The following is a 24,816-nucleotide window of genomic DNA, read 5'->3' as shown; positions in this document are numbered from 1 at the left end:
GTCACATTGTCAACCGCAACTGGCATTATATAGCAGCAGCTTCAATGTGATATCTGGTAAGGACAGGAATCATGTGGTAAGAGAGAGAGAAAGAGAGATTTCTACCCGCCATTTAGCTAAAAATCTTTCATTGGTACACATTTCATTTTACAACCCTTTCAGACTTCATGGTTTATTTGATATATGCATCTTTAGGACTTTAATCATCCTACTGTTGCACCTAATTTTAAAATGTGTGGTTAAAAAAGCTGAGTGAATTATACCTCTGTGCTTTCCATGGAGAAATGCTGAACAGAGCATTGAAAACATTAGTCTTGCTAAATGGCATCCGTATAAAGTTAGAACTTCATTTACTAAACAATAGGTTGTCTTTTATGCTAATTTACAATTTTAGATTAGTAGTTTAAATATTTTTTGCCTTAATTGTAAAAATCCATAACGGGTAGCACTGCAAAACACACAGAACCTCAACAAAGGTTTACTTTTTCTCCTGCTGAATGAGAGCATTAAAACACAAAAATAAACAATTAATTAAAAAAGTGGGGCGGCACGGTGGCGCAGTGGTAGCGCTGCTGCCTTGTAGTAAGGAGACCCGGGTTCGCTTCCTGGGTCCTCCCTGCGTGGAGTTTGTATGTTCTCCCCGTGTCTGCGTGGGTTTCATCCCACAGTCCAAAGACATGCAGGTTAGGTCGATTGGCGATTCTACAATTGTCCCTAGTGTGTGTGTGTCCTGCGGTGGGTTGGCGCCCTGCCCGGGATTGGTTCCCTGCCTTGCGCCCTTTGTTGGCTGGGATTGGCTCCAGCAGACACCCGTGACCCTGTGTTCAGATTCAGCGAGTTGGAAAATGGATGGATGGATAATTTAAAAAGTACCTTTGCAAGCATTTTTAATACTACATTAATGTTCATGGTCTTTACATGTGGTCCATACAGCGCTATACTTGGAAGTGTTTCCATCTCACAGTGCTGGGATTTCTCTTAAATTCACAAATAATTTACCCTCTCTTTAGAGTTTGCATGTTCTTATAATGGCTTTTCTAGGAACTTTGGTTTCCTACCACAAACCAAAAAAAAAGTGCTGCTAGAAGGACTGACAATACAAAACCAGTGCTGGTTGGTTGAGTGTATGTGAATGTCTACTGCAATGGAATGTTGTCCAGCTTGGAGTTTTCTCTTCATTTGCAACTGGGAATAGGTCTCTGCTCTCCATTACTTGTAATGTGGAGATGTTAAAAAGTAAATCATGAGCAACTATCTACAGTATGTAACATCAAACGTTAGTGCTCAGTAAAGTATTGTATAGAATATGAAAGTTTTTATACAATAAGTGACCACTTCATTAGGTACACTGCAGCTCCAGAAAAGCCAAGCATGTGGTTTTAACTCAGAATATATAGCAAGATGACATCCAACCATTAATCTATCTTCAATACCTGCTTACCCAGAGCAGGGCAGCAGGAAAATAGACATGATCAGGGAATATAGATGTTTTTGACAAATCTAAGATGTATGACCTATGCAACCTTGTGAGTGATATGATTGTTCATGATGGTTCTAGATTCAATGAACCAGCTGCTTGCATGGGACCTTCATGCACTACAGTCTCCAAAGTGTACAGGGAATGGTATATCAAATAAAAAAACTAAGCTAATGACCAGCAGTTCTGTGGACAGAAGCAACTTGTTAATGAGAGAAGTCAGTTGAGAATGGCAAGACTCATTCCAGTTACACAAAGGCCACACATTCTTAAATAGCAGCTCTTTACAACAGTAGTGTACAAAAGGACAACTCTGAATGTGAGCTCTGGACACAGCTGGATGACAGAACCAGAAGACCATGCTGGATTACACTTGTGTCAGCTCAGAATGGGAAGATGAGGCTACAGTGGGCACATGATAATCAATATTGGACAATCTGAAGATTGGAACACATTTACTTTGTCTGACAAATTTCAGTTTTTCCTGTGGCAGGCAAATCAGAATTTGGTGAAACATGTTTTCGTACTGCCTCATGTCAACTGCACCTCTTGGTGGCAGACATGAAATTGTGAGGGGAATGTTTTCAGGCCTTTTAATACCAAACGCCCTTTGAATGGAAGTATTTTTGCTGACCATGTGTGTCACTTAAAAGTCACTTTTTCAAGTGGATACCTTCAACGGGATAATGCTGCATGTCACAAAACACACATCATCTCGCAATGGATTCTTATACATGACAATAATTTTAGCCTATTTACTCCAAGGTGGTTCTACCTACTGGTACTGTGGTGAGCCTAATAAACTGACCAATGAGTGTTCATTATAAAATATGAATAACAACAGTCCTACCTGTGTTAGGCAGTAATTAAAATGATTGAAATTAATAGTATGTTGTTCAGTCAAAAATCTACAAACTGAAAGAAAGGGAAATATATCACCAGTAAACTATGTAATTTTCAGAATAGCCACACAGCATGACTACCGATTATACTACTTAAAAAAACACATCTAAACAATGAATCCCAATGGTAAAATATGAGAATACTGACATTTAAAATAAAACCATTTCCGGTTTCATCATCACTTACAAGGAAATGTTCTTGGATCATGGTGACACATACTTTGCCTTTGTTTTGCTGGATGCCCTTGCAAGCAGGAGGTAATATTCACAAATATGACACCACTATCCTCTAGTACATCCACAATACCACTACATAAACGGTGACAGGGAAGGTGGAGGGATGTACGAAACACAGATGAGGAGAGCACTCACCATGCTTATTTAACTAAGGTCCATTTCAGGATTTGGTTTGCTTTATGTGTTTTTGTTCTATTTAATATTGTATGTGAAACTTTTTTCAAATTTTAGTAAATACTCAAACCTGTTTATTTTGTGTTGTGCACCATTTTTGTTGGCTATGTACAGTAAATCTTACTAACAATAAATATACTGCCTTACAGGTGTTTTCCATGTAGGCGGAATAAATTGAAAATAATTAGTGCTGTAGATTCTACTACAATAAAACAAAAATATTTTCTTAGTCTATACAGAAACTATTATACAGGGTGTCCATAAACAATTTCATTGGTTACAGTATGTGATAATGTTTTAATTAACACTGATAGTCACAAGCAGTTTTATGTTAAAGGAAACAAACGTAACAAGTTTCAGGTCTTTACAACTTAATTAACTTCATATTAAGTGGATGTTTCCATACTTTATTCTGAACAACTGCCGCACAGTTACAGCAGGTTTTGTTTCCACAAGCCAAACAACATATCGCTTATTCTCGGCCTTCTTTATTTAACAGCTGCTGTAATGGAATAAAAGGTAGATATATGAATCGATCATACATACACAAACTCTCCTTGTGACTGTAAACAAGAAAAAGTATGTTCGATTCTGCACTAAATGTTTATAGCATACTTTAATCAGAGTAATCATTTATAGACGAGCAGTATTATGAGCAGACCTTGCAGTTGCTGCCGAGCAGTTCAAATTCACTGATTAAAAATGTCATGCTGCTTTGGAAGTGTGGAACTCTGAACTTTTACGTGGTCAGTAATAGAAGTTTTGTTATGCACGAATAGGTAGAAGTAACATAGTTGTAAAACATTTTCATATGAACATCTGTATACAAGTGTTGTAGTTATTCTTACATGATTCACATATAAATTTTTGCAAAAAAGTAGATACAGAAGGAAGTAAATACTAGTAAGTTAACTAAAGCTGAATGTTAAATTTTACCGTAAGCCTTAATAATAATAAATGCAAAGTTAATTCTAAAGTGTAAACTGTAGAATATGTTACATAAGTAATGCATTTGTATTCATGTGTTGTCTTATCTAGAAAAGAACAATATAATTAATTTGTGCATAGACTGTTTTTAGTAATATCATTGCTTCCAAAATTATTTAAACCAAAACAGTGAAGAGTTTTAATTAACATTAAAAGAATAAGTGTATTATTCCTAATAAGTTTGAATCACTATACTGTAGGATTTCCAATGGCAGGTGCATGGTTCAAATTTGTTAATGGTCTGTGTAAAACAAGCCTGTTTGTAATTACATATAAGACAATTGAAGTGTATTTGATTCAAGCATTCTGGAAGATATATTACACTTAAAGTATGCAATATATTTACAAATCAATCACTGCAGGTACAAGCTTCATTGATGGTGGCCTTGAATTCTGAAGGCTTGTGTGTGAGGGTTTTTGATTTAAATATGCAGCATATTTGCTTTGCAAGGTAGTTCACAATAAGAAAATTAGAAATATTGTGGACAGACAGGAAATTAGAATTCATATTACAATATGTAGAATGCTACATTGTCAACAGATACAATTTAAATTGCTTGACTTTCCTTTAAGGTGGACACTCTAGTTTTGAAGTACATTAGATTACTGATTTTTTTGTATGAGTGTGAGGTCACCATTAACAAGTCACTTTGTAAATGGGGAGCACAAAAATTCTGATGCAGGTTGTCGGACCAATTATCAATGAACTAGTCTCCTGGAATGATAAAATGTACCAAACTTGTACTGGAGAGCCATTGTTCAGTGACAGAAACGGACCTGTCTACATTTTTAACTGCAGGTTTTCCACCCATAATCAAACAATTGATCAAGATACCAGAATAATTACTAAACAAATGGTCAGTGTTATGAAATTTTATTGTAGTTGGACATACATTTTTTTCTTATCTCTACATTGTCAATTTAGTCCATTGCTTGTGCCCAGCAAAAGTATTTGACCATGGCAGAGAAAGAATTCATGAAAGGCTAGTCTATCTGTCTTGCAATGCAGAAGCAAATATGTTTCAAATAATCTGATTCTGCATTAATTTTAAGCAAATCAAATTACATACCTTTTAGCAAAATAATTCCAAAATGTATGCAATGTGTTACCAAAAAATAAAATTAGATTAGTTACAAAAATAGAAGAAAAGGTCATTTATGTATTTTGCAAGGACTTAGATTTTTAATGTAAGAAATAAACATGGAGGAAATTTTCCTTGTTCAAATAAAGTAGTAGCCAAGTTAAAAAGTAGTAACAGAAATGTCAAAGTTATATTAAGGTCACAACTTGAATACAAAACAGGTAAAAAATTATTATAATTTTACTGCAAATTCGAACATCCAGTCTGCCAAGGCACAATCACAGCTCCTCTGTGGACCACCAATCTGACTAAATGAGTTAAAAAAGAAATTCAGTAGCCTGGTCATTCTAAATTTTAAGCATGTTGCCATGACTGTAGCACAATAGGTTAGAACCTTGAATGCTGTTATAATATAATTGAATTCATCATATGTAGCCAAGAACGCTAACTTTTGACACCACAAAAACTAAGATCAAAGTCACCACTCTTACCAATTCAGGACTGACTTCCACATTGAATCAAACCCTGGCCCTCATGTTTGCCACTGAATAATGCACCAGACACATAACTAACCAGCTAGATTAAAGAAAAAACCTCTGTAGTTCAATCAGTACTTTCTATTGGGTATAGTGTTACTAAATTATAACAAGCTCATGCCACTTACTTTTAGACTCATTCATTTCAGATTCGTGCTTTCTGTTATATCATAAAATTGTATTGCTTTGATGTTTCCTACATACAAAAAGTAAGCTAATATATAGTAAAACTATAATCCTAAAACGTCATTAAGAGTGAAGCGATTAATTTGAATTTCCAAATAATTTTGGAAATTGGATTAAATAACAAACATTATTATTACTCTATTTTTTTTTTGCATTATAAACATCTCAAGACAACTTTTCCACATACACTATTTTTTTTTGTGTATCATATAAAGATCCTGATATATGCCCCTGCTTGCCCTCTCTTTCTAAATATGCCTTAGCAATGATTTCAAGTCTCATTTAGACCAGTCAGATTTTATTCAGTGTAGCTTCCTGAAATGTTAATCCATTTTTTACACATTTTTATTTCATCAAAGTTGGCAATATCTTTATGCAGACCTAGCCAGTAGTTTAAAAGTATGTCGTGTTTTAATCTCGTTAATAATTAGCAGTGAGATTCTTTTCCCCTTAATTTAAAAAAAGAAAAAACAGACGAAGCAAAGTGTTGCCTGTGGGTTGAAAGTGTCCTAGAAATAGCTTTCTCTAAATGAGTAAACCCTTATAAAATGATTAGCATTTTCTCCTTCCAAATATTCCTTGTGTATTTGTGTTCTGCCGTGACTTCATGACAAGTGTTTCAGATACATTTACAAATGCTTTTTCATTCAAGAACAAGCAGATGTTTGGTCCCCTAAAATCCCTAATGCTGTGCTGTGTGTCAGCATCAAGTTTGAGCAGGAAGTCATTTCAGATGTAAACATCTCATATTTAGAAATTTATAAATGGCCAATCATGTCAAACAAAATCCTCAGCAGAGGTAAATATTTTAGAACTGCTAGAGAAAAGGAAAATTATCTATTTATCTTGTCATGATTTTGTTTGCATGACCTTTTAGTGAAAGTGCTGTTGACAAGTCTTTTATATGCATCTCTTCATGCTTTCAGCACGTAAAGGGCTCGTTTTCTTTTATCTGTTCCAATGGTAGTGTAAAAAAGAATTTTAAAAGAACGAAAGCAGTAAAGTACTGACTTTTTTGTTTGCATTCTAGATTTTATTAAGAAAGTCAAGATGTCCCCCAAACCTGAATGCATCGTTGATTTTATTCAAAAGGACTGCTTGGAAATAGCACACATTATCTTGTGCAGTGCTCAGTGAAGCCCTATGCAAAATGACAGCATTCCCAGCCTTGGGCAATAAATGCTTCCTGAGATCTGTTCTATTGCTGTTCAGCTACTTTTAGCCTCAGGTGTACAGAAAGGTTGCTGGGACAATCAGACATGTTAAAGTATTCTGAAGTTGATTTACGCTCTTACACTATGTCAGCATATTGTTGTTTACATCTAGCACAGACATGTACACTGAAACTTGAAAAATATAAAACTAAATGGAGGAGCTTTTAAGTTATAAATATGTGCATCTCATGCTTGTTTATTTTATGTATATTACACATTTATCAAGCAGTGTGACCTTGTTGCAGTTATAGAATAAAGTGTTTTGGGAAGTTATTTTCCAATCTAAAGGCTGATAACAACTACATTAAATGATAGGTGATATATAAAATGAAGATGTATGGATACAGTACATGAGCTGTATATATCTGCATTCAAAATAAATTCCTTCAGGGATTAATGCCGTGTACCAAATACCAAACAAATATTAAATATACACACATAATAATGATGTTTTTAATTTCCAGGCATGACATATAATTTAGTTTTTCCACTACTAATGGTTCTTAATAACTTATGCCATTGGACACTAAAATAAAAATTGAGAAGGAATATTTTAGTGATTCATATGGTACCCAGAACAGTGTAGGTAAATGATACCAAGGCTCCAAAATAAAAACTGAAGTTTTCTGTTGTGTATCGAAAAAGATGTGATAGAGGAGGTGTAGCCCATTAATTAATATGAATAATTGACAAAGAAATATGCATTATGTTTCTCATTTAAAAAAAAAAGCACACGGTTAACAAATGTATGTATGTGTAATAAATGCATCTTTAACAGGAATGGTGAGCTTCATATTTAGGGATGAAACATTTTATTCATGTACAATAAACATGTTCTCATTCTGTTTTGAAGGAATGGTCTACTTGTCTATTTATTTTGTCCATGCAAATAATTAAATAAACTCCAAATAACCATAACTGTAAATATTAATGAGAACAGAAATTGGGTTATGATGTCTAAGACAGAGACGACTTTGGGAACTTGAATGCTCAGTGAGTTCATTTATAAACTAGGCCTACTCTGCTTTATAAAAATAAAAATAAAAGAGGAAAGCCTACATGGTCCCCAGGCTTCAATTAGTTTTCTCGAAACAGGCAACACTATTAAAGTTTAATGCAGTTTTGAATACTTGGTAATAGTGACATTCAAAGCATATTTTATACACTGTATACAGATTTTTATTGGTGGAAGAATAGTAAATAGGAACATGTCACAATATAGGCTGCTTACAATGAATGAATAAGTCAGCATTTTTTAATCAATCTGCACCTTGTCAGAGTGAACTGAGTTCCTGAATTATGTTCATTAAACAGTATATAAAATAACATTAGAAAACATTATTAAACATTAGATTGATGTAACAATCACTTGTAATATAAATATGTTGTTGTGCTTGTTCAATTTGGTGTTTCATTTCTCTAATTTCGGAATAGTTCCAAGTCAAGTCCGCTCAGCTTAGTGTGTGGACAGTGGCTGAAGGATTTAATTATAGCCAGGGTGTTAATCAGATACTCGTTAGGGGCGACGCACTCAAAGTTCTAGTCCTTCATTGCCTTTCTAGTGATTTTTAATTTGTCTCTTTTTTTTATTTTTATTTTCTAACGATTTTTAAACTGAAACTCCATCAAAATGGATAAAATCGATGTTTTAAACTTGGCAGAGTAAACAACGGTCATCAGGCTGTCTATTGCATTTTGTTTTTCCAAACAGCGAGGTTTCACACGAAATTCATCAACGCACATCCCAAAGTTATTTAATTATAATCAGTTTTGACTTCTGCTACATGATGGAACGTATTGCAGTGTAAATAGTTACACAGTTATGTTGTTGAGTTCAGGTTAAACCATTATTTATTTGAAATGTAACTTGTCACTAAAGGGAAGAAGAGAATAATACGTAAACGTGTGCAGCATACTGCCACAGTGGTATAGCTGCTGCCTTGTAAGGAGACCAGCACTGGGTGTTCTCTATATAGAGTTTGCATGTTCTTCTCCTTGTCCACATGGGTTTCCTCCTGGTGCTCTTGCTTCCGCTCACAGTCCAAAGACATGCAAGTTAGATGAATTGGTGTTGCTAAACTGACCCTAAAGTGGGTGATGCCTGCCCTGCGATGGAGTGGCACCCAGTCCATGTGCTGTTGCTTGGTTGCACCCTTTGATTACTGGGATAGGTTTCAGCTGCCCTGTGACCCTGCAAGGGCCAGGTTAGTTTGGAAGATGGATGGGTGGTTTGCATGATGTTAGCAAATCTGCTGAGATGAGTTTCTACTTCTGTTAGCTCTAAAGGGTGCGAGAAACAATCCTGTTCATATGCCATTTAAGCCAACTTTGAAAGTAGCTGTGTGAAATTCTCATTATTTATGTTATCTGTACAGTTCTCCACAACCCTGCTTTGGATAAGTGGGTTTAGGTATTGCATTCACCATTTGCTAGAACAGTCGAGCTGTTTACAGAGTAAGGTCATTTGTAGGTTTGCTATAATGTGATGTTTGCTTTTTGAAAACCCCACAACTTGCGCAGCAAATTACTGCGTATGTCATTGGAAAGCTGACAATCTGTTTTTTTAGGCAGTTAAAACATTTTCCTTTACCGTTTTTAGGTTGAAGCACATACATTTTATCCAATTGAGTTTGGTTTGTTGTGCTTGTACAAGTGTCTCTTAAATATCACAGCCCTGCAGTAAATGCACAATAGCTTACATTCAAAGCTGTTAGATTTCCAAAAGGTGAATGCAGGCCAGAATATATGAATGCTTTTTTTAAAGTCTGTAGCATTTAGTGTGAGGGCATTGTTTCTTATCCAATGTAGTGTAAATAATCCTACTAATGCTACTATATCCAATAAGCCAAAAAATGTTAAAAGTTTTTTATTTCTAAATCCCAAAATATTCCTAGTCCTTAACTTACAATTTGAGGTGAAGAACACTGTAGAAGTGAACCCTTCTTAGATTTATTTAGCTTTTTTCTAAACAATAGTATAAAGCATATTTATAAACGCGAAGACAATGTATTTCTAACAGAATACATTTCAAACATGCTTCAATTTTACTATGCCATTTCACATTTTTTCTAATGTAAGATCTCTTATGGTTATGATGACCTGCATGTAGTTAACCATATCTGTCACACCCAGGACTGCAGTGGTTTAATCTTAGGCCTGGAGTGAATAGACTGCATACTTTTATTCACACTCTTTAAACAATCTATTAAATATCATGATAGTTACCTGCAGAATATTTTTTGTGCAGTTTTATTAATTTTCATTCCTTCAAGACTCTAGTCAATGGTATTCTTGTATACAGATACAGATATTTCAATAAATTTTGAATGTAACAATTAAAAACATGTACTTAAGGAACCAAATATATTATAAAACAGACAAAATGGAAATAAGAAAACTTTAATATCTTATACATGGAAAGTAAACTGATCATTTATGTTTGGGTTACCAAAGAGAGAAGAAATTAAACCCAACAGAGAATTTATGGGATTGTAGCTGTGGCACTACAAAAAGTTGCCGACTCAGTTACCAGTACTGACTCACTTCATCATCTTGAACTGAACTTGTTGATGCTAATAGCACTACCCAAGCAAATTTAATTTACTCTATCTTGAAACTAGATTGGGTTAATGATAAAAATCACTGTGGAGCCAACTTAGGTTGTTATTGTAAAAAGTATTACACATTGAGAATCGTTTTGAGTAAGAGGATTGTATGCGGTCAAAATGCATGTGTTGTGCACCACACCAAGTAGACATTGTTCACTTGTGTCACATTCATTTGGGTTATACACTCCAGGATTTACACATAAAACACATCTGTTATACTATATTGTGAATTGGCGATATTGTCTACTGCCATGTGCATTTGCTCTGCTCTACCCCACAGTGCATGTCTGTGCCATCAGAGTCCTCTTATATGTTCATCTTAATTTTAGTTAGTGGAAACTCTCTCTCTCTTTTTTTTATTATTATTATTATACTTATATTCAAGTGTGTGTGTATAAATCTACAGTTTTATATATTTATATACACATATAGTTAATTAGATGATTTAATTTTTGTCCATCTTTATTTATTTTAAATTTTGTTGGCCAACTCCCCAATTTAGAATATGTTAGTAAAATCTATCCTAATTATTTTGTTTTTGCATGTTTGCTTACAAATTGTAATTATTTAACTGTCTCATATAAAAATAAGCAAAATGTGGTGTTGCAATGTGAATTGATGATACAGATAATTGTAAAGAAAACTTTTTTTTTTCATTTTCATATTTACACTGTTACTCATAAAGTAAGCAAAACTTTAATCGGATTTCCTATATCCAGTTGCAATCACCAAATGCAGTAATTAAATATCAGCAAAAGAAACAATCAAAAATGGCAATTGGATATGCTCTGGTCTATGATGAAATCCAATTGGGCAAAGCATTACTAAGTTAAAATATTTATCTTTTATAACATGTAAAGTATCATTGATTGCAAATTGTAATAATTATTTCAGCAAAAATGTTTACATTAAAAATGTCATGAAAATTGTGTGTTAGATTTGAGGTCATAAAATCTTTGATTCAGTGGCTTTACTACTGATAAAAAGATTTTGATTATTTTCTGTTGGATATATACAGTAAGTATGATATAAGTACAGCCATAGTGTGCTCATGTTATCAACCTGCATTAGACCTTCACCCACCCTTCACTGGACACTCAACTGTTCTCTTCATATGGCCATGCTGGAGTAGTAGTAGTAATAATAATAATATTTTTATTTATATAGCACCTTAAATGTAAAGGCCTGATGTTAATGTGGGTGAAAAGGTCACAAAAAAAAAGAATAATCTGGCTATTACAGTGCAATACTCTATTAGAAAGGTGAAAGCATAGTTAAAACTAGCAAAAATGCAGAATGGTCCAAATATCTGGGACAAAGAAAAAAATCCAGAAGTGAAGTTGAATGAAAAAGCAAAGGTCAAAATCAAAAGAAATCAGATATTAGAAACATTAGAAACACCAACTAGTGTTGACTCAATGACAGATTGCCTGTTAAAGTGAACATTCTGCGTGTATCAGATGACAAGACCAGTAAAACTACCCTCTGGAGATGGCAGAGTACATGCTGTCACTAAGCGGGAAGGCAAGAGGCAGGGCAGAAGGTGTGTTGCGGTTATGTATTTTCTCTCATCAATGAGGCTAATTCTTTCATTTGCAGAAAAAAGAAAATTCAAAAGTCATATCTAGAGAATGGTAGGACAGTATATAGAAGCAAACAACTACATTTACAGAGATAAATATACAGTCCTGTCAGAATGGTCATGCATTGTGCTACACCCTGCTGGGCTCCGCTTCGGTACTACACTAGATTAAGCAGTTTAAATGATAGATAGATAGATAGATAGATAGATAGATAGATAGATAGATAGATAGATAGATAGATAGATAGATAGATAGATAGATAGATAGATAGATAGATAGATAGATAGATAGATAGATAGATACTATATACAAGAACAAATATCCAGAGCTTAAAATCATAGAGCATAACTACATTAAAACACCAGGCATTTTAAACAACTAATTACTTGCACACATATTTCTGAGGACAAATTTATTCCATGTCTATGCAGGGCTGGTACCAGAATTTCGCTGAATGCTGCTAGGAGTCGCATGTAACACTGAATTGGAATAAATAAGTTTGATATAAGATGGAGGCTTATTCTAGGGTTAACTTAATTTGAGACAGTCGTTGATACTGAGCTACGAAAATATATTTTAAGGCCATAGTTATTAAGAATACATAGCAAAAGGAAATTTGGATGAAAGTATAATTTTAGAGGAAAGGACTGAAAGTTGGTTAGGAAAAATCAACATTCTTTCAAAATTTTGTGAACTTGTAAAGAACCCAGCATGACACACTGGTTTTAATTTAAGTATGTCTTAGTTAGATATCCATTTCAAGTCTGTATATAAAAGTATCTTGTGAAAGTTTTTTGTAGCATAATAGAATCTTGTGATAGGGCTACAAAAAAGATTGATTCAATTACATAATGATGGATGTAACCTTCTATCAAAAAGATTTATTGATAGGTTAATTTAAAGAAGTATGTAACTTGCTTCAGTAAAACGACTGACAACAGAATGTTTACCTATTCATGTACCGTATTACATTCACTTCTTCCACTGTGTTTCCCTAGTGGACCTGAATAAGCCAGGTTAGCATTGGGAGCAAGACACAAACTAGTCCTGGATGAGGCCAATACATATTTAATGGAATTAAATTAAACACAAAATGTGCCTTCTAGGATCCAAACATTGGCTGCTTGGCTAGACAGCTTACCTAACATTTACAAGGGGGACTCAAAAAGTAAAGGGAACTTTCCCTTTAATACCGGTAACTGTGAGCAGATAAACATAACAGCTATATCACTTCTCCACAAATTCTCCCTGTAGGGTGATGCACTTGTTGTATCGTTCCACTAACTTCTTCCTTACTTGGGAGATGAAGCTTTTTGACTGCTCCCGAATCCAAGTCTGCACAGGTTCCTTAACCTCTTCATCAGAGGTGCACCTGCAACACCGTAGACCCTATTTAAGTGTACCAAAATGTAATGTTCGCATGGTGCTAGATTAAAGCTGTAAGGGGAATGTGAGCTGCAAAGGGACATGTGTTGTAGTTGAGCAACAAGACTGTTGCTTATCCGTGTCACTAGGCATGTTTGGGTGCCAGTCTTGCACAAATGTTATGGTACCCCAAGTCATCATGCACTAAGGTACGTGCAGATCCATAGCTGACATTCAAATGTCCAGCAACAGCGGACAATATAATCTGTTGTTATTCTCTGATAAAAGCATTCGCCATTTCCGTGTGGGCTTGTATGCGCGATGTTGATGATCAATTAGATCGTGCTTTATCAGTTATACTTGTTCTTTCTGTTTTAAACCTTTCTACACATTCGTAAACTTTTTGTTGAGTCATGCTGTTTTCACTTCCATACTGAGCCAATACCCTTTGGTGAATTTCGGCAGATTTCACTCCCTCTGCACAAAGAAATCTCACAATGCCATGCTGTTCAACAATGGTGCAATCCTGCAGCGGAGCATCCATGTTTATTTGACCTTGGTTTCAACTAAACTAACGGCAGAGCGCTGCACTGTGCATGTTCGAACTACCAATAAGCCACTGTAAATGTGTTGTATTTCTTCAGCTTCTATCCCTTGCAGTTACCATTTCAAATTGCCTTTACTTTTTGATTTATTCTTGTACATAGCAGTATGATTTTGTTTCTTTATAGCAAACACCAGTTTAAAAGGTTATGCTACAGAATAAGTCATTTGTTTGCAACTTACTCAGTCTGTGTTTTTTTTTATTTTTCCTGGATGATTGTAGTGTATTATATCTGTTTTGGTTAATTTTATATTGTAAATGTGGTGTGCTAGGCCAGACTATTCTGTAAGATAGTTAAATGATGTGATTAGGAAGAATATTTTATTAGGTTTATTATCATCATTTACAGTTAATTTATGAAAATGAAGAGTCATCCAAATTTAGGCAAATATGATCATTTTAACTACTTTAGCATACTACAAACAAACCCCCTGCAAATGGGTGTTTTTGACATAGTGTTCTGGAAGGCAATCTAAAAATATAAAATGTGATTTTGGTAGATTCCTTATTAAACTGTCATAGGTTATTGCAAGAGTGAATATAATTTTGTTTTGTGCTCGCATTATGTTTTGTGAAGTTTATAGATTTTCCGTGCTTATAAAGCAATTTCAGTACTTCTAAGATAGTATTTTTGGATCCATAATACATTATTGTTTCAGCTTGATATCTTCAGGGAGAAGGGTTGAATCTGGGCTTAGTTTAATGAGCAGGAAAGGTTTTATTTTTTCCATACTATGTAGAATTCCCAGGCTACAGTGATTTAAGAATTGATGGGCTGACAAATGTCAGTATTTCTGTTATTCATCATAGATAAAGTCACTGTGGGTGTTTAAGCTAAGGGTGAATTTTTAAAGTCCTTAAAAGTTACTGTGTTCAGAGTAAAGGACAAGGGAAGAGGCTGATTTAAAATAAAGCCAGCATAAGCTGGCTACTTCTGAAGGATATGAAGTGTCATTCTACACTTAAGCTGTTTACATTATTAATTTAGTTGTGCCAAACTGGAGAATATAATTTCATTTTAAAACCGAGGGAAAAAGTTGTGAAATAATTAGAATATGGCATAATGTTAATTCTGCAGGCGTTATGTTAATCTTGATGATAGCATAAGAGACTGTAAATGTTATCCTGTAGGAATTGTTTGAACAGTACCCTATTAAATCTTATAAATGTTTAGCTTTCCAGTCTTGATGCTGCTTAATTGAAGATAAAAATAATTGTTTCCTGAAAAGAATGAAGAAACATCCATCCATATATACAATTCCAGTTTAAATGTCAGGGGAGCAAGTACAAATAAGTATTTAACAAATATGTGAATAATTATTGTTGGCCAGTTATAGCCACAATTTGAAAAAAAAGTGTAACTTCATTAGAGTTTCAGATCCAGACGGCACAAAGAAAAATTCGGCTTGGGACAGAATGCCACCCCATCAAAGACACAATACAATGCAAGACAACTTATTTTTCTTATAGTTCTTCACTGAGTGCAGGCACAGAGCACTGTGAGCAATTCTCAGTTCAAATAGAAGTGTAGATTATACTAATCACTAAATATAGAACTGGTACTGGTTTTAAAACGCACGGAAAACAAGGTAGAAACTGCTTAAACAAAAAATCAAAGCCAACAATATCCACCAGTACTAGGAGTTAAGCAAAAATTAAACCAAAGTGTGAAAACAGGGAAAACATGCAAACTCCACACAGACACAGAGCTAAACAAAGATCAAATACAGGCCTTCACGTGGATATTGAAACAACAGCATGGTGGTGACACTGTATTCCATTTTCAGTGTCTTGTGATCACATTAGGCACTATCTGTGTGGAGTCTACATGTGTTCCTCATGTCTGAAAAGGTTTTCTGTTAATACTCCCATTTCCTTTCACATCCTAAAGTCCTACATGTCTAGTTAACTGTCATATCTGAACCTGGTCCAGAGTTTGTGTGACTGGGTTTTAAAATGAATTGGTGACTCATCCTAGTGCTGCCGAGGTAAGATGTGGACTCCTGCAGCCTTCAGTTAAGTGGGTTTAAGAAAATGCGGATTTTAAAAATATTTTGTTTTCAACTAATTTATGCACAAATATACCACTTAATGTAATAATCGTTTGCATGTGTGAGCACTGAAGTCGGGAAACGACGAGATAAACACCAATTTAAAATTAAAAGCAATTTCTTTATTATTTATTCTTGGTGAGTTGAAAATTGTGAGACTAAACAAAAAACAAAGCAGTACCAGGTGCCTACATTATCTAAAGACTGTAACCTTCTCAGTACCCACACAAACCCATTTTAAGCAGTTTTCTTAAAGTTCATTGCATTAGTTATAAAGAGATTACATTCTTATAATTTTAATATCTTCATTAGATTATATTTGTTTGAATAGATTAATAATCCTTATTTATTAAATCATAATTGACAATTTTCTTATATTTTTAAGCACGAGTGAAGAAAATGATCACATTGATTCATAATATCACAGGGTGTTCTGTTAATATCAAGAGCTTAGCATTTTCACATAGAAGAATTAAATCAGTCTCATATTCTGTGCATAAACATAATTCCTTTCCTACCTAAATGCAGATCAAATCATATAGAAGTATAAAATGATATAGTTCTCTGCAGCATGATTAATACAAAATACAGTCATTGGTATTTTGTGAGTTAAATACTTATAATCATCTGTGATGGGCTGGCTCCTGCCTTGCGCACTGTGTTGGCTGGGATTGGCTCCAGCCAACCCCCGCAACCCTGTACTTAGGATATAGCAGGTTGGATAATGGATGGATAGATGGATACTTACAGTATAATCATTACAGTTAATAATGTTTTTTCTGCGTTCTCACATGTCACACAGTAAGTTGTACTTGGTAACATTTTTAATTAAATGGGTGGCACAGTAACACTGTGGTTAGCTCTACTTTTTTTTTCTTTTCAGGAAGAGCAAGGCTAAGTTGACTCCATTCTTCGGTCAGGGTATAAATGTTGATGTGGTTCAGATATATACCCACAGTGCATCTGAACATAAATGTTTATTGGGCTGAACACAGAAAAGAACAGAGTAGACTATTTGTCAGAGGAGTTTCAGATGCTTTAGAATAGATGGAATATTTCTGTTCTACCTGTGGTTTGTACTATTGCTCCTTTACGCAGTGGTGAACAAAAGAAGCCAGCACACCTAAATTCACATACACTCTCTGGAGGCACTAGCAGAGAGAAGGATATGAGCTAAGTGCCTGATTATCTTTATCAATGCCTTACAACCCTTATGCATGTCTCCGTTTTCCACTTGTGGAGGACCTTCAGGATATGACTGATTTTGCCATGTTGCTCCAGGGACCCCTAATGGAAGTGTTTCTTCCCCGCTGCCATTAGTCAAACATGTAACATCTGGAGTATTTGTTTTTGCTATTTTAATTTGATTATGGGCATGAATTATTCTTTCTTAATGTTTTATGATGAGAGTTTTCTGTGTAGATTTTACGTTTTGGTAATGAGAGCACTGTAATGTTCTCTAGGGATCAACAAAGTATGTACAGTACCTCTTTTTACAGCCATCCTCTGATCCATTGATTGTGTAGTTTGTCTGTTTGCCTTTTGTCTTGGTGGGATTTTTTTTTTTTTAATTTGGGTTCCGCAGATTTTCTTCAGCATCTCTTGGGCTCAATGCTATCCTTTATGAGCCTGCACTGGATAAGGCAGGGACAGAAAATGAATGGACAGATGGACTTTTACTGAATTCATAGTAATGTTCAAAATTTTGCCAAGGATTAAAATAATGTTTTCATATATGCTTTATATACTGATTGGAAATATACATTTTTTCACAATGTATCATTTTCTTCCCAGAAATGTATAGACAGCATGACATATTTATCTCGAGGTTACACGTAAAATGAAGCTCAAGGAACCTGAAATAAAGTGACTGAAAATAGCAATAGAGCATTACAATTCTCTGTAACCTAAGGGTATTCTCTCAATACACCAAGAACACTATTCTGAGCTTAGTGCACTAACAAGCAGCAGAAGACATGGGGGGTCAAAAAAAAGTGCATCATTTTTGAAGGGTGATGTTTTCAATGAAAGAGATCTTCTGAATGTGAATAAATAAAAATTGACCTTGATGGCCAAGAACAAGTTTTTATAAATGTGTATTTCTTGGGAAAAAATATAGAGTGCAGGTTTAAAGAAACCATGACATAGGCGTACAGAATCGTAGTTTCTGATTAGGTGATGGCAGCTGATGGAGTAGAGGAGCTAGTTTTTTTATGATATTGTAAGAAAAATAAATTATATATGGGTTTTTAGGGATTACTAAAATCTTTTAAGGCAATGCAGTAGTTATATATTCATTATTTCCATAATTTCATAAAGGAATCTGTTTATATCCCCATAATAGCAGTAGTGACACACACTAGATCATCATTGTTAAGCAACCTTGTCTTTTGCAATTTTTAGAACCCAAGAGTGGCAAAATGAATGCAAATTTTTCAGTACCCAATTGCCACAGTGTTGTGACTTTTCATGCCTTTCACATGGCTTTATGCATTTTTTTAAAACACTGTTCTGTTCTGCAAAAGCAAGTTGACAAAGCATGTAAGAATTAAAAAATAATTTTAAAGAATGCTGTTCAGAATACATTAATATAACAGAGATTTTTTCTTAGATATTTAGTACGGCAGAGAACTTTTTTCCTTAGTGCAGCACTACCTCTTGTCCATTAAGAAAAATTTTATTTTTATTATTGTATTTTTTTTTTTGGTGATGATCCAACTATTAACCACTGGGTGGTGCCAGGATTCCAGACTGAAAACTGCTTGGTTCTGCCCTTTCTTGTTAGCTCCCTCAGGGTCCACACTTTGTTGCAATTCTGTGATGGATGTCAATTTTAAAAATTAGATTGTACTGAATTAACTGAGGAGATCTTAGGGAAGAAAACACAGGCAGATGTTTAGGATGCAGAAGCATGTTAAGGGCTTGTGCATTACTTCATTTTAAGGTGGAACAATGGTTTCATGAGAAAACTGCATAATGTGCAATTTGCAACAGATTTAAGATTATTCATAAGCAACACTGACTACAGACATACAGCTGTGGCATGATATATAAGAACACTAAGCAACACAAGCTAGAAAAGGTGTTGTTAAATTAACTTTATAATTAATAACATAACACATTATGAAATCTTTTTTTCTTTATAACTTAATATTCAATAGAAAACCAAGCTGTATGGATCTTGCATGTATTCTGAAAAATTATAACATAAATTAAAACTTTACATTTTCAAAAAGTCACATTCAGGTTCTAGATTTGAATTTAACCATTACTGCCATATGGCTTACTACTAATCAGTCCCATCCATTAAAACCACTTGCCTAATATTGTGTAGGTACCCTGCATGCCACTAAAATCGCTCTGACCCATCAAGGCATGAACTTCACTAGACCTCTGAAGGTGTCCTCTGGTATCTGGTACTGAGATGTTAGCAGCAGATCGTTTAAGCCTCTATGGATTGGACTTGTTTTTCCAGCACATTCCACAGATGCTCAATTGGACTGAGATACGGGGAATTTGGAGGGCAAGTCAACAACTTGAACTTATTGGCATGTTCCTCAAACCATTCCTGAATGACTCTTGTAGTGTGGCAGGGCACATTGTCCTGTTGAAAGTGACCACTGCCATCAGGGAATATCGTTGCCAGGAAGTGGCCTGGACCAATCTTTAGGTAGGTGATGCATGCCAAAGTAAAACCACATGAATGCAAGGACACAAGATTTCCCAGCGGATCGTTGCCTAGAACATCACACTGCCTCCACTGGCTTGCCTTCTTCTTATAGTGCATCCTGTTGCCATCTCTTCCCCTGATAAAGGACATATGCACACCCGGCTCACCCACATGATCTAAAAGAAAACGTGATTCATTAGACCAGGCCTCTTTCTTCCACTGCTCCATGGTCCAATTCTGACATTCACATGCCCATTGTACATGTGTTCAGCGGTGAACATGCAGCCCCATATTTAGCAAGCTGCAATGCACTGTGTGTTCTGACACCTTTCTCTCATGGCCAGCATTACATTTTTCAGCAATTTCTGCTCTTCTGTGGGATCAGACCAGACAGATAGCCTTTAATCTTCATGGCGCCCATGACCCTGTTACTAGTTCATCAGTTGTCCATTCTTTTGGTGCGTACTAACCATAACATACCAGGAACACCCCACAAGACCTGCAATATTTGTAGATGCTCTGAAGTAGTTGTCTAGCCATTACAATTTGGCTCTTGTCAAAGTCACTCAGATCCTTAAGCTTGCCCCGTTTTTTGTTTTTTTTTTCACCTTCAAGAACTGACTTTTCACATGCTTCCTAATATAGCGCACCCCTTCACAGATGCCATATATAAACTATTAGATCAAGTATGTAACAGTTTTGTCATCATGAATTTCAGCAGCATATACTGTAAAGAGTAATCTCATTAGTTTTAACCACAGATCTACAGGTCAGCTAGCTTTACACATTCATCCTATCTGTATCTTGGTGTATTTAACATGCAGTCACTTAATTTATATTAATAACACATAATTTAGAATCCCTTATAGCAATAAGGCTCACTTTTTCCATAAGGGGCACACGACCATATGCCACATGCATAGGATATGGATTTTCAAATTAGTAACCAAAACATGTCTTGCAGAAGATAAACACAAACTGATTGTTCAGTAGGGACTAAGTTGTTGTAACAAAACAACCTGCCCTCTAACTTGTCATCATGACATCTAAACAGCCACAGAGATAAGAACTTATTTGACTTTATGAACAAACCATTTGCATGGTTTCCCATAGTGTCAGCCTCCATTCTTTTTACACATGTTCATTTTATTAACTGTCAATTCTAATTGCATGATATGAGTGAATGTGGGTGTGTCAGTGAATGTGACCTGCAATGGTTGCCATTCTTAGATGGATATAGTGGATGCAGAAAATATAAGAGTACTCCAACCTGCTAATTAGCAATGAGTACAAAGATGAGATAAGAAAGGACATATGAATAGCTAATTTCACATTCTGTTCACCACTGTGCTTGTCATCAAGTAGACAGAAAGAAGGAAAAGAAGTAGTGCCTAAAAATACATTGAACCTGAACCTCACTTGAAAATGAAAATGCATATAATGGAATAATCTCAATTTGCAAGTAAGTTTTGAAATCTGATGGCTAACTTGATCATTATTATCAGATAGATGGTGTAAAAGAATACAAACAACAAAGTGAAATGTTTGAGGATCCTCCCTGTAAACTTGAAAAACAAAAGATTGGTTTAGTTTGGTCTTTACAGACATGTGCTCAAAACAGAACTGAGGAAAAAACAAAAATGGCTTCCATACACATTTGGTAGATGGGAAATGGTGTAATGGGAGAATGGTATTCTGGGGTCTTGAGTACTGGAAGAGGAAGTGATGTTGGCTGTCTTCTGAGGACCAGATGTGGCTTTAGGATGAGGATTCATTGTCTGGTCTGCAGGAAAACAGGAGAAATAGTTAGAGGGCAGTGGCGGGAACTTATTTGAGCCCATAAACTGTCCCCTAAGCGCACATGTATGACAAAGGAAAATAATTAAGACATATTGATTATTTTTTAGTAAAGAAATACTCTATGTTTGAGAGGAGCTCTGTAATTCATAGAATGTAGTAGACTCCACTTCAAGTAATAACCATAGTGACTTCTGTGTGGAGTATTTTAAGTTCTTCCCATTTACACTGGATTTCTTCATTCAGTTCAATGTTAAAAGTGTTTCTATGAGTGTGGCCAGTGAGTGGCACCAATAGTATATCTGCAGACTTCCTATGGCCAACCTGAAAAAAAGGTGAAAATGAATGTGAGAATCAAATTGGTTACAAGGAATTATGACTTAATGGTAACAAAGTCTGATTGTTCATTGTTTTAGGTAATTCATACTGATGCAAGTGCATTTTGAATGCATACAAGGATTGTCAGCAATTTTCTATGATAAACATTTTCACTCACACTTCACCCAATATTTTTCTCCTGTTGCAAGGCTGAGAGTGAAAGCTTTTTGTCTCATATCATCCGGAAGATGAAACTTGAATTAATCACTTCGAATCGTAGACAAAAAGACTGCCATGTTTAAGTTTCAGCAAAACAAAAAAGAGGGCTGTTGCTAAATTCATTCCTGTAGCTGAATTTATATATTTGGTAAAGGATCCCAATTCACATGCATGCATGCACATACTCATATCTCATTGCAAAGTTTGCTTTTCAACCAACCAGATGGCAAAAAAGTATCCGTCAAAACAGCTGGAGAATTTTTAGGACTGCATTTGTGTATTCTCACAGCATAAGCTAATAAGAAAACATTTACATTCTCTGTTATGCTATGAAAACAGTGTAAGAGTCAGAGATTATTGTGGAATAAAGGAGTCCTTTTGCTGATATGTCTTCAGATTATGACGATGAAAATTATAGCATGCATAGTGCACAGTGCCCTGAATTTTCATCAGCGTTTGAATCTGTTACAGCAATGGCAATTGTATCTGAGTACACAGGTGTTAGGCACATGACCACGGGGTACACAGTTCACATGGGAAAATACGTGATTTTGACAACAGTGTTATTGCCCCAGAAAATGTAATATGCGCAACTAGAAAGTGGTCTTTTTAATTTGTGATTTTATTTACAGCAGCATTCTTCATATTATTAAAAAATACTATATAGCTTCAAGTTAGGTATTCCCCTTTTATAAAAATGTGTTGCTCATTCAAGCATCACATACGATTTGAACTGTAAATATTCTTTTCTTATTTGCTGCAAGCCTTTTAAACAATTTTGAATTTAGTATTTGAATATTTTTACTTATATTAGGGGAAAATGCTGTATGTTTTAAATGGCATTGAATATTTTTTAAGATGGCTATGATACCTTTCTGAAGCAATATTTAAAGTTTTATCAGCCTGAAATTGCATTGAGCTTTGCTGTATCACTCAACACAGGCATTTTTTTCTTTTTATTTTCCCCGCAGATTCAAGGCCACTGCCAGACGTCGCCATGACAGGAAAATGTACGAGGGAATGTGATGAGTACGGTCACTCTGACTCCTGCTGGATGCCTGTGCGAACATCCCCTGAAAGGCGACAGAAGAATCCGCCAAAGCTCTCCACTTTTATGCCTACAACTGAACAAGGCAGCCAGGAAAAACTTGCCAATGGAGACCCTCCTCTGATGGGCGATCGCAACAGAAACCTCCTAAATAAAAAGATGGCGTCATCTTATGAGACCTTCAGTGCAGCTAGCTTTGGCAAAAATGAGGATTCGAACCCTGAAGACATCCCCCTTACACAAACAGGAGACTACAAACCATCCCCAGTCAGCACTCTAACCAGAAGAGAAGTTTATCTGTAAGATGCAAAATATGTCATAATGCTGAAATTTTAGAAATGGATAAACATGACTAACCATGTAGAATAAGTTCAAACATTAGCAGAGAGAGGGAGCTACTGATGAGACAAGGCTCAAAATTTGGAATTTTCTGCTGAAAAGCCAGGCTTTCAAATATGTACCGGCTGATTATTTTGTACAAAGTAGAATTCATTTCATGACTGCATGCCTAATGTCCATGACAGAGCTTATTGTAAACTAAAGACTGACTATCAGTCTGTCGAAATGATCGATTAATACAGAGTGCAGATTTTACAAAAGTGTGAGCCAACAAGGTTTTTTTTTTTTTTTCTTTCTTTTTCCCCCCAATGTTAGCTAGTTGGATGTCGGTGGCAGGACCGTAACCCCTATTGATGAGAATCAAAAGTAAACAAGAATGATTGGCAAAGAAGAAAAAATGCATACATACCAACATGTTCATTAATACAGTTTTACATTTTATAAGACATCTACAAAAAACACAGCTTTAATGTAACTGCCCAAAGCATAGTATTTGAAAACAAATTGCTCCTTGATAATTTTGTCATTTGTAATGAGACCATGGCACTGGTCTTTCTTATGAAGCCTTTAAACTGTAGGCCATTAAAGAAGCATTGCCTTCAACACTGTCTCTACACACACACCGTGTATTTATATATATGAACTTTGGAAGGGAACTGGATCATATGCAAAAAAATGCAAGCTTATGAGCCAATTCCAATCAATATTTGCTAGTTTTCACTAATTAAAACAAGGAGATCATGTACATATCAGTTGACTCTTCAGGCATAAACGGCTGACATGATTCTAATTGGACTCCCTATGGGAACTTTTTTTTTTTTAACATTTATGACATAAATAAAAGAAAATGCCTCATCAGTCTCATCAAGGTAAGATGATAAAGAATATACTGTTTTTTAATAGCTGCATGAAGATTAATCTAGAAGATGGATGAACACAACTGCAATGTGAACACTCTTTGTGAGCACATTCACAAGATTCACAGAGGAAATCCATTGTACTTTCAAATGTTTTGTTCATATATACTGTATGAGCTGGGATGAAGTTTACAGACTTGGAATTTTCATCCTATAAGCATGTAGAAGTGCATATGTGCTGGGAATACACAAACAGAATGGCTGGCTTAAGCCCTGCATTACCATTTTATCTAGGCAACAGTGAAAAAAGCAAAAAAAAAAAAAAAACTAAGGAAAAAAGAAAAATAAAACAGTACAATAACATCAGAGCTCTGGGCTACTCCACTACAAAAGGAATGTAATACTGTACATTTCATCGAAAGGGGATGATCAAAATCCTCCTATTGTGTTGCAGCAAAAGAGAAAGGGGCAGGGAACATAATGCTTTATATACATAATTTCAAACCTAGTAAAGGAAACACCATAAAAAAACCAAAGTTATGGAAATAAACTGGCATGAAGG

The 24,816-nt window shown here is 35.2% G+C and overlaps 1 protein-coding gene across 4 annotated transcripts in view; it reads left to right on the top strand.

The window, feature by feature from the left end:
- The window catches only part of pcdh7b (protocadherin 7b), a 470,178-nt gene extending 445,574 nt beyond the window's left edge, over window positions 1-24,604 (top strand). For 3 of the 4 annotated variants that reach the window (XM_051928251.1, XM_051928250.1, XM_028801994.2), the window contains exon 3: window positions 22,982-24,604. In XM_051928251.1, coding sequence (XP_051784211.1) covers window positions 22,982-23,361 — 380 coding nt within the window. In that variant the 3' untranslated portion in view covers window positions 23,362-24,604. The remainder of the gene's footprint in view (window positions 1-22,981) is intronic. The other variant, XM_028801998.2, reaches the window with a different exon arrangement.
- The last annotated feature ends 212 nt before the right edge of the window (window positions 24,605-24,816 follow it).

The sequence above is a fragment of the Erpetoichthys calabaricus genome, chromosome 5, assembly GCF_900747795.2.
Source record: "Erpetoichthys calabaricus chromosome 5, fErpCal1.3, whole genome shotgun sequence".
NCBI lineage: Eukaryota > Metazoa > Chordata > Cladistia > Polypteriformes > Polypteridae > Erpetoichthys > Erpetoichthys calabaricus.
This window is presented reverse-complemented; position numbering and strand designations above follow the sequence as displayed.